The sequence below is a fragment of the Lycorma delicatula genome, chromosome 1, assembly GCF_047948215.1.
Source record: "Lycorma delicatula isolate Av1 chromosome 1, ASM4794821v1, whole genome shotgun sequence".
NCBI classification, from domain to species: domain Eukaryota; kingdom Metazoa; phylum Arthropoda; class Insecta; order Hemiptera; family Fulgoridae; genus Lycorma; species Lycorma delicatula.
The window spans coordinates 263297830-263316834 of NC_134455.1; the positions used below are offsets into that span (position 1 = coordinate 263297830).

Genomic DNA, 19005 nt, shown 5'->3' on the forward strand with positions numbered 1-19005 from the left:
TCTACTGGTAAACATCTGGTAAACATTTCATAATAGGATTACAATAGGATCATGTTAAAAAATAATTTTGTAATAATTAGGTACAGTAGAATATTCCAACTGTTCCCTCTATGTGGCAATTGCTAATTGAAATTCAATCAATGAAAACCCTCCCCTTCCAGTCTGAGTCACTTGATGAGGCAGAAGAGTGGCACGTCATGACATGAACTCGTAATGCCAGCAAAAGAATGTACATATTTCATCCTGTTGAGACAAGTAATATTCAGTTTGTATCACCTTTTGGAACAGAAGGTTCAGTGGTGTACTCCCCAATAGGAATATCATATCTATAAAGTGATTCAAAACTTTTTTTTTTTCAGATTTTTCAGCTTGTTGATTTTTGATTTTTCAGTTAACTGAGCTTGCCTCTCTCTACAGGTTTGGGGTTTTATGACTAATTCATTATAGCCTAGGACAAGAACATAGTGACCAGCATGAAACCATCATCTTCTACACCTTCAAGTAAAATGTACTGCTGCAATCCATTTGAAAAGTCAAGTCATAAATCCTGTAAGAAAGACCTGAGAAGTGTAAGAAAGAACTTTGTCCAAACATTTACTTTTCTTAAACAAGGTTACAAAATTTGTGATACATGCTGCAGAGTTAGAAGCATCTGCTAAAAATAATGCTGAAGAATCTACTTCTCATGAAGAATTTCAACAATTAGATCCTTTGTTCCCCAGAAAATGGTAAAGCTGTAAATGCTATGAGCAAAAGTTTTATTGTTTTAAATGAATCACCTATTCAGAAAAAAACAACTATGTGAGAGAAAATACCCTCAGGATAAGCTTAAGAAAAAAGCAGTCGTGTTCAAAAGCAAAATATTAAACATGGATTCAGATTCTGAACAAAATACTATTCCTCTCTCCTCTGACCGTGACATTATCAACCAATTGAAAGAAAAATGTAATACTACAGATAATAAGAATATCAGGATGCAAATATTAATAACGCTCCTTAGAAGGTCGACTGAAAGACATTCAAGATGAATTTGGAATATCAAACTACACTGCAAGGAAAGCTACAAAAAAGCCTGGTTAAAGAAAAAGATGTCATGTCATGTCAGGTCCTGATCCTAAACTTGATAAACTTTAGATTTTGAAATGGCAGAAAAAGTAACTGATCTGTATGAGAGTAAGGAAATAAGTTGAATGATGCCTGGAAAAAAGATTTTATTTCTCTTAAGATAAATGATTAAACGTTCAGAGAAAATTAATTCTGTGTAATCTTGGTGAAGCTTCTGCATTGTTTAAACAGATGTATCCAGTACTGAAAATAAAATTTTAAAAGTTCTATGAACTCAGGCCTAAGTACTGTGTATGGTGATGTAGGGTGACCAATTAAGTCTTACAAAGATATTACTATATGTAGTGTGTGCTAATCCAACTGAAGCTTGCTACTTTGGAAATTGCAAAAATTGTACTGGGTTTGAAGACGTCAAGGGAAGGATTGAGGAAGCTTTCGAGCACAACTGCATTAAAAACATCACTTACATACAGTGGATACAATTTGAGAAAAGAGCATCTTTTGAGACATTAGTCAAACCTACTGAAGAATTCATCAGTATACTTTTTGAACCTTCTTCAACACTCATTTCTTGCTAGTCAACAGTCCAGTTACCTCAACCATCTGTGATAATCTCTGCTAACATATACCTACATATAAAAAAAAAACAAACTGTGTATGCCATCTCCGACTCAAAAAAAATGACCAAAGTAAAATTTCACTGTTTTTCATGTTTAACTTTATTGGTAAATTTCTCATAGAAAGAAGAGAGACAGGTAAATAAACCACTGGACCAATCTTGAGAAAATATGATTGAATTGCTTTTTGTTTCATTCTTGCAGGACCAATAGTTTTTTAGTTATGATTTTTTCCATAAACCCTTACAATTACAAAAGCAGGTGTATGCACTGTAATAATAATGGCCACCACAGGCAAACTTCTTAAATAAAAAAATAAATAAATAGTTTTAAGGTCCTGAAATATGTAGGAAACAAACAGGTAAGTTTCAATTTTTTTGAACTGGTCAAGCAACCAGCTTATGTTTTTTTGGGACACTTCAAATGGAATGACCCCTATGTAACACGATGTCTAGCTGTAAGCTTAATGTCTCATAACAGGTCTGGGATTTTCAACAACTCCTCGCTGTGTGACAGTAACTAGATGGACGCTTGTAAATAGACTTCAGAATCAATAAATAATGATTGAATTCTTATAAAAAATTTACAAAAACAGAAAATATCTGTCAAGACTATCCGATTTAATTACATTGTCAATGTATTCAGACTTTATTCAAAATTTCATAAAAATTATAAAAATTTGTTGTTTGTTTTTTATTACACTTTTTAATTGGCAGCAAATCAATAATTTTTTACATACCATTAAATAAAACCAAACAAAAATAATTTTGGCAATTTCAGTATTAAACTAAAGAATGAATTCCTTAAATGGCAACAATGTAACATTACAACATAAAGTATCTTTAAGACAATTAAATTGATAGATATAGAAAAAAATGACATTTTTCACCAATTAATGGACTCAATTCAAAACAAGAATTTGGTTGATATTTTTCTATACATTGTTATTTACTTTATGATGAATACTTTACTGTGATTTTTTATTGACTTTCTACAACGAAGAGGGGTATTTATAAAAATTAGTGATACATTCTTGAAAGGTGTGTACTTCTTCAGAAAATAATATTAACTGTTTTATTGTCTACCAATCAGAATGATCTGTGAAAACAACTCTGTAATATTCAACACCATATCAAAGAAATATACACAACTTACTTTTAAAATAACAAAGGTAAACTAAATTATACAAATACAGACCACTTGATCAGACAATAAAATACAAACTCATTAAAAAAATTACTACAAAACATTGTTTTCTATAAAAATAATTTGTTAATTATAACACTATATGAAAATAGTGTTATAATTAAAATCTCATAAATTAAAAATTTTATGATCAATCAGATCATGTACATGGGCAAGATGTATCATAACAAACAAACAAATGATGTGGAACCACCATCAATTGCTTAGGAAAAAATCAACAAATAACCACAAAATCAGAAGTTAGAAAACAAATTGGGCAGAAGTGTACTTAAAAAAAATGAATGTGAAAAACAAATGTGTAGTTATTCATAAGAAATGAGAAATTCTCATTTGGAACCTTCTAACTTTCAATTAATTAATTCTGTAAACAATCATATAATACCATAAACAATCATAAGAAAGTAAACCCTTGTTGTAAAAGCCTTTAAAGAAATGTTTTAACATCATTTGTTAAAAATAAAACATTATTTGTTACAAAAAATAAAATTATACCACTATGAATTACTTCTTATACATTCCTCTATCTATACATGTAAAAGTCTAAATACATATAATATTTATCTTTTATGAGTACATTTTACAAAAATACTTTCAATTTTAACTAATAATGAAGTTTAATTAATTTATAACTGCCATGGAAATTTTTTGTTTTACTAATAATATATCTATAAAGGATACAATAAGCTCCTCCTCCTTCAACAGCACCATTTGTAGAAATTGCACACACAGAAGCTACAGTAAAAAATAAAATCCCATAAGCTATGCCAAATTGAGCTAATGTAGTAAGCAGCCCTGCGTTGCCAATAATGTAACCTATAAAAGAACAATGTTTCTATTAAATATCAAAAGTAATAACAGTAACAAAAGTAACATGTAGCAACAAGAACTGAACTTGAGTAAAACTTAAGTTAAAATAAAAAATACAGCATTTGCCTATATATTCAGGCAACATGTGATCAAACATAAATTACAAAATAACAAATCACTGGATTCAGGAAAAAATACAACTATTTTAACTATAAATTAAATAAAACATTATTTTATTTATATAATAGTTTTCACTTACCAACAATCTTTAATAGTATATTCGAGGCGCTTTTGTAACAATAATCCATCCTCAGGAACATTGATGTGTTATAACTATTTACTTCACATATCATTAATAATACTAACTAGAATTTTAAAAACAAAAATTATAAATAAAACAACTGATTATCAAAAGGTAATGTAAATGTTATCCGCCATGTCAGTATAAAGACCTCAATTGTTATGTTCATTAGTACAAAGCAGTATAACCAACCTAAATATCAAAATTATTGTTTAATATTTGTTTGAATAACATAATTTTCAAATTTTGTTTGTTCAATTATCAAATTTTTATTATTCAAGTATATATAATATTTGTTTTATGAAGGTAAAATTGTGTTATAGAAAGTATATATCATAGAAAAGTATTATATATACTTAAATAATAAAAACTTGATAAATGAGCAAACAAAATTAGAAAATGATGTATTATTCAAACAAACATTAAATAATAATTTTGATTCTTAGGTTGGTTATACTGCTTCATGCCAATGAACATAACAGTTGAGACCTTCATACTGATATAAGGGATAACGTTCATATTATTTTACCTTTTGACAATCAATTGTTATATTTATAATTTTTGTTCATAAATTCAAGTTAGTATAATTAATGATATATGAAGTAAATAATTATAATTATAACACATCAATGTTCCTGAAGATGGATTACTAATCTGAGAGCACTCAAAACATACTATTAAAGATTGTTGGCAAGTTAAAACTATTATATAAATAAATTAATTATATATCAATACCAATGAGCCATGATTAATAAAACTAATTAAAAATATTATTTGTTAATGTAATCATTAATGACCATTGGTAACGTTAGTTCAAGGTAAAATGATAAACTGCATTCTTTAAACCAATTGCTTCCAACAGTGTGAAGTAAGGATTATGTCTTAGCATATCACACTTAATAATCCATTCTCTGCCAATCACCTAAAGTAGCATTTCTCAACCTGGGGGTCATAGTGATATGAAAGGAGGGGTTGTAAAATTAGGCTACAACTTTAGACATTAAAAATAATGAAATCATTCTGACAAAAAAAAAAATTATTTATTATAAACATTTTACTTACATTTATAATTACACATGTAAAGACACTAATTAATGAGATGGTTATGTTTGTTTTTCATTTAAAAGTTTCTCCATATGTGGATTTATGTTAGAAACGCACAAAAGAAATTATTTTCAAGTAATAAAAGATTTCCTACATTTAGTTTCTAGTGCAACCATAGATGAAAAACTCTTTTCGTAGAGGTAAGATATTGCAAAAGGGATTAATATTTTCAATGTTTCTGTGACTAATTTTCCATATTCATTTTGACAAGAAAGCTAACAAATATTTAAATCTGCAGATGTGAACTGTAATTATAATATTTTATCGGCAAACATTTCAATGAGCTGGTAGTGAATCTCAACTGGTAACTTAGCAGCTGCAAGTTTTCACTAAATGGATTCAGTACCCATTTCTTCAAGGAATCATTTTTATCTTCCAGAAAATACTCTGACAACTGAATTTTTAGCTTGCGCAAATGCATCTTCATGCTATCCAAACTGTGGTGAATAATAGTGTCTTCTTAATCCAAATTTTTCTCAATAGAATCAGAAGCGAGTGGAAACATATCAAAATTTTTACTTTGAAGAGGAGTAATCCAAATATCAGGTTTCTTAATGAAAGCATGAAGAACTTTGTTTGTCATTAATAAAATGTTTCTACCACGTTCTTGTAAATTCACATTCAAATTGTTTAAATGTGAAAATACATCAGCTAAGTAAACAAACAGAAACATATACTCATCATTCTGAAAAAAAAAAACATTGAGAATGGTGTTTGTTTACTCTAAAAAATACTATTAATTCATCTCACAATGCCAATAACTGGATTAACACTTTCCCCTGTGATAACTAAACTGAATTGTACATGGAAACAAATAGATTTTTTCTTTTCGCCCATTTCATCACGTAGTTTATCAAACAGCCTCCTATTCTGTAATTGTAAAATTTTAATAAAATTAACCATTTTTAAAGCTTTACAAAGAATTTCTTTTGAGATTTTCCAGCATATTTTTTACGGAAAGAGCACGTCTGATGGAAGGAAAGCGTCCATTCCACCCTTGGTACAAGACAATTTTTTAATTTTTTCAGAAACCCACATTTTGTCCTATTATCACCTTTGCACATCACTACATACTGCAATACATTGTGTGCAATCTATGTTATAGTTTTTAGTAGCTTCATAAAAAAAACATCAAAAAGACATTGTCCTGTTGCATGAAAAGGTATTGATATCAGTACCTATCCCATTCATATCTCACAAAACATAAGACTGATAAATGTTTGCCACATCAAATTGAATACTAAAAAATTTCAATTGAAATTCAATTGCTGAATTGGCTGATAGTGAACATTGGCAGCCATGTTATCAATTCGACCTGTTACTGTATTGTTAGAAAACAGGATTCTTTCAGTTTTTTTTGCTTCTTCTACACCTATTAAAACACTGACCATATAAATTGCAGCAGGCAATATAGCTACGTTTAATGCTATGAGATCAGATGCATCAAGTTTACTTTCTTTTTTTTCTAGATGTTTTCCTCCTTTAGGTATTTGTGGTTTGCAATGTGTGCGAGTAGTGGTCTGGTACGGATAATGTTTTCTTGTGGAGACTGAATGTGTGTGTGTGTGTGGGCGCTTATCCCCCTCTAGAAGTAATGCTTTATTAGTGGTTTCCCAGGAGGTGGAGTCGCCAGGGGTGGCGGTTTAGTTAGTAGTGCACAGGAATATATACACATTTTCTGTAACAGCTTGCGGAACCTGTTAGCAAGTCTGACACTGCTTTGGTGCCCGTAAATGGGGTTCCTTCACCTCAAAAAAAAAAAGTTTACTCTCATCAGCATGGCTTGATTTACTAATAGAAGCTTACTGATTTCTAAACGTATCATTTTCCTTCAAAAAATTCCAAGTGTATGCTTTTATAATCTGGATATTTAGTTAGTTTTCAAGTGTCAAATTAATTCTGATGGCTTTATTCTTTCATTGGAGAGGATTTGAAAGCAAACAATGCACTATGTCTTTACGTCTAATGAGGTAAAACCATAGTTTACATATCTTATCATTGTACAATCTTGTCTTTTTACAAACTGATCACTGGATGTAGATGACTTACTTAATTTTTTCACAACTTTATCTATTTGCATAAGAATCTAATTAAAAAAAAAAAAAAATGGTTACACCATTTGACTGCACAGTAAAAAACTGAAAACTTTCAATGAAACTACTCTTTCAAAAACTTAAATAAAGTCATCAGATGCATACTTCGCATTTGAAACTAAACTGATTTCTACAATCCCTTATGCCTCTTTTAAACAGCTGAGAGCACAATGTGTTCAAACGTATCACATGCATGTTTGAACACGATGGTCTCACAGCGAATATTATGCAAGCAGACCAAATTACAAGGGGCATGTCACATCAAGTTGGAACATGTAAACTGCTCATGTATCTACACTTTATACATGCACATTCACACCCATCGCCATCAATGCAACTAAATAGTTTTAACTAGCTTTCATTGGGTTGTGGTTGGAGAGTTGCCAAGGTACATTACATTTTTTTTTGTTTAATTTTTGGAGGTTGTAGAATTAAAAAGGGTTAGGAATCACTGATTAGTGATCATTGATCACTGATCTAGTTAAACTATTCTGAATACATTTTCACTAGATATTGCTGATATTTAATAGTGGTTAATGGCCATTGCATGTAAATAAATTAACAAAATAATTATTTAAAAATTTAAGATTACATTTTTAGTGGATTAAAAAATAATAATTGTTTTTCTCACAAAACTGTATAAATAGATGTTAACAATAATAACATTAATGTAGTATATAACTGACAAATTTGTAGGTAGGTGTTTATAAGTAAATCTCTGAATAATGCTTAAAGAAATAATGTCAGTTTGAGCTACAAAAAAAAATTAATGTACCTGTGTCTTTAGTCTACATTACTAACAAGAATAAGTGCTATTTAGCAATATGCATTATATGTTTTTATTAGATGCCTTGTTATAGGCAACCTGACATGAGATACAAAAATGACATGTCCTTCTTCAAGAACAATCATCCCAAAGGAAAAAGACTGGAAAAAGAGAAAATTCAGGTTGTTTGCTGTTGTACTCTTCACTAAATCAAATATAAGGTTGCTTGTCAACAGCTAAGTCCATAGAAATGTAGGTGGCATTCAGCCCAGCAATTCATAAGATCTCATTCATCTTAGGGACTAGCTGATGGTGAAATCTCACTGCTCTCACAAGCATCATTTGTTCAGCTGAAGTTATGCTTTAACTAATATTACCCAATGTGTTTACTATCCAATGGCTTTCAAATTTGAATTATTTCAAATTATTTATACATTTATTATGAACTTTACGTAACTATTTTTTTCTATACATTTTTTCCGTTAATAAAGTGTAAGAATTGCATTTACATTTATCTTATGAGACACAATGTAAATATTGACTCCCCCTTGTTCAAATGAAATACTCTTTACAATTCAATATTGTATCGGTTATCATTACATCATACATGCTTTTTTTGAGCAAGAATCCTAGCCAGCCCTACTCCTCCTTCATTACAACTATACAACAAACTGTTATACTTGATTTTTTTTGGTTTAATTTTTACATTTCTTTACACAATCCAGATCATATTCTAAATGGAATAACACTTTTATAATAAAAGTAATACTAGTAAGATTTTTCAAGTCTTGAAAAAGTAATGCGCTTCAGTTACTGAAAATAAAGTTGCAAAAATAAATACAAAATGAACAGCCAAAACTTAAAAAAACTTTTAAACTGCAAAACGACCTCGTTTTGCAGTTACTATTTAAATAATTTTTTCTCTCTGCTCCGGCCTAAGATTGGTTTTTGTGATTTTAATAATGTAATACTGATTTTTAAATAGCCAGTCAAAGGATGTAATACTTAGTGTACTGACTGGTTTGTTGTTCAATTTGTAATAACTGGGTCTTTTTCTCTCATTTCATTCAACAGTCATCTTCTTTGTTAAAATAAATGTTAAAGCATGTTCATGTCTAAAAAAAAATCATTGATATTTTCTGCACAAACACATTGTCCATGTGTTTAAAAAATGTTATTTTTTAAAAAGATGACAAATTTGAACAGCAGCAAAACAAAGGTGTAAAAGAAAATTCTAAGTTCTACAATAAACACTTCATTGAAAATAATGACATAACTGAAATTTTATGCAATTGCCTACTCATGCAGATTTTTACTAAGTAACAAGGATAAACATTTCATGGCCAATATTAAGATTTAGCTTCAATTAAATTGAAGCCTAAATCTTAATTAATTGGCTAAAATCTAAGCTAAAATAAAAATAATATGCTACAATAAAAATTCTAGCTACGCTAAAATCTTAAATCTCAATTAAATTATGCGTAAATGAATAGACTTCTGAATAAATAATAAATAACAAGAATAAACCCTGTAAAGCTTTCTGAGCATCTTCATACAGATAAGCTCTACAGAGAACTGAAGTAATTAATTTGACATTATTTTAATAGTCATTGCAGGTTAATAGTATTCAACATAGGATCATGAGCTTAATGAAACTGGCATCTTTTTAGATAAAAGAAAAACCTATTTCGGCAGGTCATCTGTTGTTAGTAAAGAATGAGCTAACAACAGCTCATTCAGTTTGTTGGAGCTGTGTGAAGAGCTAAATAAGGGGTTTGAAGAAATCTAGCAGAAATATGATCAAGAACAAGATTTTAATAAAACTAATGATCACTAAGTTAATTTATCAGTTAAAACTTCAGCTATTACATGCACTCCACCCAAGTGATAACCCTAAAAGGTATGCTTAAACTGTAAACACACTCATCGAGACAAATTTAAGCAAAATATTATATTATGTGATAAAGATAAATTTCATGTGCCTGGTCATATTTACTGACATAACATCATCATATGGACTTGTGAAATAAAACATGCTTTGAATGCAAACATACAGTTGAAATGTGAAGTTTAGGGTATCCAGACACATGATAAAAAAACCCACCCGGTTGGTCTAGTGGTAAATGCGTCTTCTCAAATCAGCTGATTTGGAAGTTGATAGTTCCAGCGTTCAAGTCCTAGTAAAGTAAGTTATTTTTACACGGATTTGAATTCTATATCGTGGATACCGGTGTTCTTTGGTGGTTGGGTTTCAATTAACCACACATCTCAGGAATGGTCGAACTGAGACTGTATAAGACTACACTTCATTTGTACTCATACATATCATCCTCTGAAGTATTATCTGAAATGTAATTACCGGAGGCTAAATAGGAAAAAGAAAGACACATGATAAAAAGAGTCTTGGGTTCATATTTTTTCTGTACCTAACTGACGTTACATAATCTGAAGTGTCTCATTCTTTCTGGTTATTACCGTTCCTTAATGTCTTGTTTAATAAAATTGGTCAAACAATTTCATTCAATTTTGAAATGTTTATAACTCCTAAATCAAAGGATCGATTTTCAAATTTCAAGTTACCTCTTTCTTATAGGTTGTTACTATTTCATTATATGCTTAGAATTCACAATTTATCAGATTTAAAAGTTTTTATTTTTATTTTATGTACCGTAGAAAGAGACAGTAGTAAATATATATTTTATTTAAATGCTATTTTCTCATTGCAGAAATACACTTCCACGTAAGTTTTTTAGACCTTATTTCTCTGTAAATGCTATTTATTTATTTATGATTTTATTTCATTTTTATTTCTAATTTCTACAACTTTTCAAACCTAAATATTTAAATTATTTTTAGGCAAATCTTCATCATTCAAATTTCATTGTTTTAAGAATATTTTGATATTAAATTTGTTTTTTTTTTTATTTTCTTTCAGGTGAATTTTAAACTTTTTAAAGATTTTGTTATATGATTAAGTAAAATGTTTTGCTGAGATAATAACATCAACAAGAGATTGTTTTAATCTCATATCACTACTTAATTACTACTACAGTTATAAGTTAAAGGAATCAAAACATCCTTGTTGTTTGACTTTTAGCTCTGTTAAATTTTATATTCCATTATTATTACAATCATAATTTACTTTGTTCACACATTTCCTGTTTAAAATATTTGTTTTTTATTCTTAATACAATAATATTTACTTAAAAAAAAACAAATCACAAGAATAAGATTGACATATTTTTCTTAATGTAAGATTTGTAATAACTCTTTTACTTTATTAGATTAAGAATTTAAAAAAAAGTTCTTTGTAAAATAATGATTACAATTACAAGAAATTATATTTTTTATCTTTTAAAATCTGAGCCTCTTTATAATCAACTACATTTCCAAGAGGAAAAACTAGGCTATCAAAATGAATGTTTTTTTTTTTTTCATTTATGATTAAATTGTTCAACATTTTTTTTATAGTAAACTTTTATTTACCTATATTTGTTTTATCTTTCGAATAAAAAAGGGATTAGTTAGCTGCATGCCAAAAATTATAAGTGACAATACCATAGTTCAACAAAATAGTCCTCCTCTTGAAATAACATCCTTTACAGCTATGCTGTTTGTAAGCATCTGTTTGTGACAGTCATGGAAAATGTTTTACGAAGGGGTAGATAGAAGGCATGACCACCACAAAAACCAGACTTCACACTTAAGAAAATTAAAAACTCTTTTTTCATAGAGAAACTATTTTATTAAGCTTTTCAGCATATATTTGAAATATACAATTTCAAAAACAGTGGCCAAAATCTTAACATAGCATCATAATTAGGTGTATTATTCCCAATAGAAAAACTGCTGAAATTTTATGATGCATTTCCAATCATTAATGTAAAAATTAAAAATGCACAAAGAATGTGTGTGTGTGTGCGCACATGTGTAATTTGACTGTATAACATATATACAGTCAACTTCGATTATCTGTGAGTGGTTTAACTGTGTTGCGACTTAACTGCAATGCCTCTCAGAAAAAAATTATTTAAAAGTTTATAAAGAAGGTAAAAATTCAATATTTCTTCTTCGTTTTCTGGTAGGTTTTATTCCACTCATTTGCCACTTTAATGTGTGCTTGTTTTGAATATGATTTTGAATATGACTGTACTATAGATGATCATTGTGGATATGATAGGACGATAGTTGATTGAGCAGTATTACTATGCTACACAAACTACAAAGTTCAATTAAAAGAAACTGTTTTCAGTCACTAAAATAACAATCAATCACAACTTATTTTAAAAAAAATATCTTAAAGAGTAAAATGCACAATTTATTCATTTTTTATTTTAATATCTATGTAATTTTTTTTTTCATTAGCTACTGCAGTTTTAATAAGTGTTTGTTAATGCATTACATGGTTGGTACATACACTACTGTATTTACACAATCTATTCACATACAGTATTAGTGATGGTGAAAATTTGTTATATGTTAACATGTAACATGAATAAACTTCTGGATATTACTTTTACCAGTTACATAATAGTCTGGTGTACTATATTTTATTTTATTATTTACCGATAGACCTTAATAATAGTGCATGTATTATAATACTGTAATGCAGTACAGTATTAGTCATTTTAATACATTTGCATTACTTTATTAAACATTATTTTTATGTTTTATTAAACATTATCACAGATCAACTGTGATTTTGCTATGATTTTGGATTTCTGCGATCCTCTTCCTGGTTGGCTGTGTGTATGTATACACACACACACACACACACACACACACACACATACACACACACACACACACACATATATATACATACAAACACATCTATTTATTTTTTTAATTGTACAAGTATTTAAATTGACAAGTAAGTTTTTATTTTTATTGGTTTAATTTTTTAGCAAACAAAAAAAATATTTATATGCAGTTTAACCTGAAGAATTAGTTTCCATTACTATAAATGACACCAGTTATTTATAACTAAATCAGATGATTAATGTGCATAAATTTTAGAAGGTATATTTACAATAGTTGTATTAAAATCTGCTTGAACAGCGCCATCTGATCCACTCATACTGAATCGGCAGTCTAAATCAGCTGAATCGATAGCCACATCTCATCAATTCAGCTCCCTTCCTCAAGATGTTCCCCTTGTTTTTCCGATGACTTATACATAAACGTTCCTTATGTAAAATATAGAAATACATGAAATTAACAATTGAATATTGTATTGTCACTTGATTTATGTCACTGTGTAAATTTCACCAATGTATGACTTCAGGAAATGAGTTTAATTATGGTTGCAAGATTTGGGAACATGGTTGATCCATGTTAAAGAAAAGCGTGTAAAAATAGTAATACTTTAGTGAATTACAGAGGATTATTCAAAAGACCTCAAAACCAGATTTACAATATTTTATTATTTTAATTTAATATCTTTGAACAATGAAAATAATAGTGTTTCAAAATGAATCATTAAAAGAGGCTTTAATTGCCCTCTACATTGTGAAAACACAATACTACAAAATGAAATATGTTTGCAAAGGCTTATTTCAGTAATCAACCAGGTTAACTCTTCACTAATATTTTTTCTACAGAGCCTGCACAATTCTAGGATTGTTACAATAGATAATTTCATTTAAACACCTATTACAAAAAGAAAGCTGAGAGAAAACAGAACAAGTGATTAGCAAGGCCAAAGATTTTTGAGAGAGTAATTAATATAATGGATTCATAAAGTCTTATTTCTTTGGAGAAATGGCATTTTGTGTTGTGCTGCTAAATAAAAGAAATCTTCATTAATTTAATAAAGTTAAAGTTGATTTGAAAACTTAATATAAAATTAGTAAAATAAGCTTCAAGCAATAATACAAATTCTGATCCTGTGGATGACTTATACGCAGACTAACATTACCAGATCAGGTAGCTGGTAATGTCACCAGTAACAGATATTTGCAATACAGTCAAAAATTAAAAAAAATTATAGTTCTAGGACTTTTTTCCACCTGTATAAAGGTTTTAGTAAATCTTATCCTACCCTACTAAAGAGCATTTGTATGTGTGTCTGTCTATCTTTGTCTGTCCCTTTGCTTGGCACCAGAATGTATGAATCACTAGAGGCAAAATCTGACATTATTACATGTCTTGTGATGGTCAGGTGTATACTTCTTATATTAGTTAAATTTTACAGCTGTATTTCTCAGTTTAAAATAATGAAAAAAGTTCATAATAAAACACGTGTCTGAAAAAGGCTGTTTTTAAATTAGGAATAACAAAAAACTTTACCATGATTTCTGCTTACGGCAAACTGAACCTATACCGAAATTCATCGAAAACCAACTGGAATCGAAAACCGGGAAAGAAGGGAGAAGGTAAAAATCGGAAAAGGTAAAAGTGGAAAAAGGGGAAAATGGAAAAAAGGAATGGAAAAGGAAAAGAGAAAGAGGGAAAGGGAAGTAAGGGAAAGAGAAACGGGAGAAGGAAAGGGAAACGGAAGAAAACGGGAAGGGAGAGCGAAGCGAGCCATGAATCTCTGATCTGACGGGAAGCGCAAGTAACCATACAGCACGGACGAAACCGCGATGGGGATGCTAGATTTGGGATTGTAATAAATTTTTTGTTAATGTTTATAGTACTTTTATATTGAATTATTTTAATTCATTCATAAAATGAATTGGTCTAACAAATATTATTCAATTTTCTTATCTTCCTTTTTTTGTTTTCCTTTATTTAAGTTTTGGGCAACAATTCATTGTTTATCGTATATTCCTTTAGTATTTTTCATAAAAATTTTTATTTACCGTTTTATCAGGATTTAATGAAAATCTGAATATAATATTGTTGATTAAATATTTTTTATTTATAAAAAAATAAGTTTGCTATTAAAAAAGCATTGCGAGTGAAGCTACATCTTTATTGTGGGCGAAGTCGCGACGGGGTACGCTAGTATATATATATAAAAATATATATATATAAATTAAATACATATATATATATTAATATATACATATTATATACATAAAAATTAGCAAAAACGTCAAATTTTTAATCTGAAGCTATGACTTTCACATAATGTTACAAATCACCATCAAAGCTTGTTGTCAAATCCATTCTGAGATAACGTCCTAAAATTTTTTTACCTTTTAGTGCGTTTAATGTAAGAGCGGCGTTTTAAAAATTTTTTTACATATTTTTTATTTATTTATGCGATTCTTTTTCTTCATAAAATAATGATCTATAACCAAAAAATAGGCACTGAAATGTACCGATCACTAGCGGAAAATCCCGATTCGTTAGTATCAATTTCAAGAGTTAAATTTGTAATTTAACTTTCATTATATCAATTTTCGTCATTCAAAAAACAATATCTTTACACAAGAGGTAATCAATTTTGGACACCTAATAATCCCATTCCGAAATGCCGCCCACCAGGGCAACCCCCTCAGAGGGCCTAGCTGCAGAGCCTTGCTGTAGGCATGCCCTGCAGCTAGTAAATATATAAAGTTATACTGAACATATATCAACATATTTGTTCAAATAACATGTATCTAACAAGAATAGATTAGAAAAATAAAACATTATCTTTGAATAACAATTACAGGCAAGTGCATGAGTGAAATACAGAAAGATGATAATGAGTTGAAAGTTGTAACATATATTGTTTACAATATAAAAATTAAAATAAAAAACAGATTGCTTTGTATAACTCATGACATCATACTAATGAGTAAGGCGTAGATATAGAGAAGTGTTATCATTATCAAAGACTTTCATAAATAAAATAATAACCAGTGAAATCAAGTGTTCACAGAAATACAATGTACATTTTTATAAGATTTGCAAATAATTATAATGAACTACCTACACTCATATATAGAAAATTTGCAACGGTTTACAAGCCTATATTTATTTTATTTTCAACATTTTATAATAAGTAAAAATTTAATACATTTTATCAGTTAACAGTTCTAAAAAAAAATTCATAAACTAATTTTTGACAGCTACTATATTACAACCACAAAATTGTACAACAATTAAATATTACTTTATTTATTATTACATTAACGGGTTTATTATTGTAATTATACAAATATAAAATTAAAATGATTTATATCACAAAAACATGGTAAAAAGGAGAGATGTTACACATTAAATTTTGCCAAACTGTTAAATGTAAATAATCTATTTCAATAGATTCGTTGTTTAATTTCTACCGCATATAAAAAGCTCACATGGTGACAGATGTTATTAAAATAATTACTGAAATCAGTAGTAAGTTAAAACAATATAGAAAACAAATGTTTTATCCGATTATAAAACAAGCAGATGTTTTACACAGATGTGAGTATAGTATAGTAATAATTTTTTTTTTTTTTATAATCGCTACATTAAACTATAGAAAAGCTGCCTGTTATTATTAAATTGAACTGTTTTATAAATCAAGAAAAAATGTAAAATTAATGTGATATAGGATAAGAAACAATTTACAGTCATCAACCTATTAATTAAAAAAAAAAACATACAACAATAAAAAGGTATTATATATTGATAATGATCAATTAATAATGATGAATGAAGATAGTTCTGTCCTTTTAAGTATCAGTATGCCGACAAGCGCCCATGATGATGATGATGAGGTAGAGTGTGTATACGAAGAGATTGATGAAGCAATTAAACACGTAAAAGGAGATGAAAATTTAATAATAGTTGGAGATTGGAATGCAAGCATTGGAAAAGGCAAGGAAGGAAATATAGTGGGTGAATACGGGCTGGGCAAAAGGAATGAAAGAGGAGACCGACTTATAGAGTTTTGCACGAAGTATAATTTACTAATTGCCAACACCCAATTTAAAAATCATAACAGAAGAATATACACTTGGAAAAAGCCAGGCGATACTGCAAGGTAGATAGATTATATCATGGTTAAGCAAAGATTTAGAAATCAACTCATTGACTGCAAAACTTACCCTGGAGCAGACATTGATAGCGACCATAATTTGGTGTAATGAAATGTAGATTGGGGTTTAAAAACCTGAAGAAAAGGTGTCAGATGAATCTGTGGAATTTAGAGAAGCTTGAGGAAGAGGAGGTAAAGATTTTTGAGGAGGACATCGCAAGAGGTCTGAGTAAAAAAGATAAGGTAGAAAATGTAGAAGAAGAATGGGAGAATGTTAAAAAGGAAATTCTTAAATCAGCAGAAGCAAACTTTGGCGGAATAAAGAGAACTAGTAGAAAACCTTGGGTTTCAGACGATATATTGCAGCTGATGGATGAACGTAGAAAATATAAGAATGCTAGTGATGAAGAAAGTAAAACTAACTATCGGCAATTAAAAAATGCTATAAACAGGAAGTGAAAACTAGCGAAAGAAGAGTGGGTTAAAGAAAAGTGTTCAGAAGTGGAAAGAGAAATAAACATTGGTAAAATAGACGGAGCATACAGGAAAGTTAAGGAAAATTTTGGCGTACATAAATTAAAATCTAATAATGTGTTAAACAAAGATGGTACACCAATATATAATAGGAAAGGTAAAGTCGATAGATGGGTGGAATATATTGAAGAGTTATACACAGGAAATGAATTAGAAAATGGTGTTATAGAGGAAGAAGAGGAAGTTGAGGAGGATGAGATGGGAGAAACAATACTGAGATCTGAATTTAAGAGAGCATTAAAAGATTTAAATGGCAGAAAGGCTCCTGGAATAGACGGAATACCTGTACAATTACTGCGCAGTGCAGGTGAGGAAGCGATTGATAGATTATACAAACTGGTGTGTAATATTTATGAAAAAGGGGAAGTTCCGTCAGACTTCAAAAAAAGTGTTATAGTCATGATACCAAAGAAAGCAGGGGCAGATAAATGTGAAGAATACAGAACAATTAGTTTAACTAGTCATGCATCAAAAATCTTAACTAGAATTCTATACAGAAGAATTGAGAAGAGTGGAAGAAGTGTTAGGAGAAGACCAATTTGGTTTCAGGAAAAGTATAGGGACAAGGGAAGCAATTTTAGGCCTCAGATTAATAGTAGAAGGAAGATTAAAGAAAAACAAACCAACATACTATGCGTTTATAGACCTAGAAAAGGCATTCGATAACGTAGACTGGAATAAAATGTTCAGCATTTTAAAAAGTTAGGGTTCAAATACAGAGATAGAAGAACAATTGTTAACATGTACAAGAACCAAACAGCAACAGTAATAATTGAAGAACATAAGAAAGAAGCCGTAATAAGAAAGGGAGTCCGACAAGGATGTTCCATATCTTCGTTACTTCTTAATCTTTACATGGATCTAGTAGTTAATGATGTTAAAGAACAATTTAGATTCGGAGTAACAGTACAAGGTGAAAAGATAAAGATGCTACGATTTGCTGATATAGTAATTCTAGCAGAGAATAAAAAGGATTTAGAAGAAACAATGAACGGCATAGATGAAGTCCTATGCAAGAACTATCACATGAAAATAAACAAGAAGAAAACAAAAGTAATGAAATGTAGTAGAAATAACAAAGAAGGATCACTGAATGTGAAAATAGGAGGAGAAAAGATTATGGAGGTAGAAGAATTTTGTTATTTGGGAAGTAGAATTACTAAAGATGGACGAAGCAGGAGCGATATAAAATGCCGAATAGCACAAGCGAAACGAGCCTTCAGTAAGAAATATAATTTGCTTACATCAAAAATTAATTTAAATGTCAGAAAAAGATTTTTGAAAGTATATGTTTGGAGTGTCGCTTTATATGGAAGTGAAACTTGGACGATCGGAGTATCTGAGAAGAAAAGATTAGAAGCTTTTGAAATGTGGTGCTATAGGTGAATGTTAAAAATCAGATGGGTGGATAAAGTGACAAATGAAGAGGTATTGCGACAAATAGATGAAGAAAGAAGCATTTGGAAAAATATAGTTAAAAGAAGAGACAGACTTATAGGCCACATACTAAGGCATCCTGTTTAGTCGCTTTAATATTGGAAGGACAGGTAGAAGGAAAAAATTGTGTAGGCAGGCCAAGTTTGGAATATGTAAAACAAATTGTTAGGGAT

At 29.5% G+C, this 19005-nt stretch overlaps 1 protein-coding gene across 2 annotated transcripts in view; it reads right to left on the reverse strand.

The window, feature by feature from the left end:
- LOC142331070 (solute carrier family 12 member 9) overlaps nucleotides 1-19005 on the reverse strand; it is a 126595-nt gene that overhangs the window by 97909 nt on the left and 9681 nt on the right. For both annotated transcript variants that reach the window (XM_075376736.1, XM_075376727.1), the window contains one exon: nucleotides 3567-3701. In XM_075376736.1, coding sequence (XP_075232851.1) covers nucleotides 3567-3701 — 135 coding nt within the window. The remainder of the gene's footprint in view (nucleotides 1-3566; nucleotides 3702-19005) is intronic.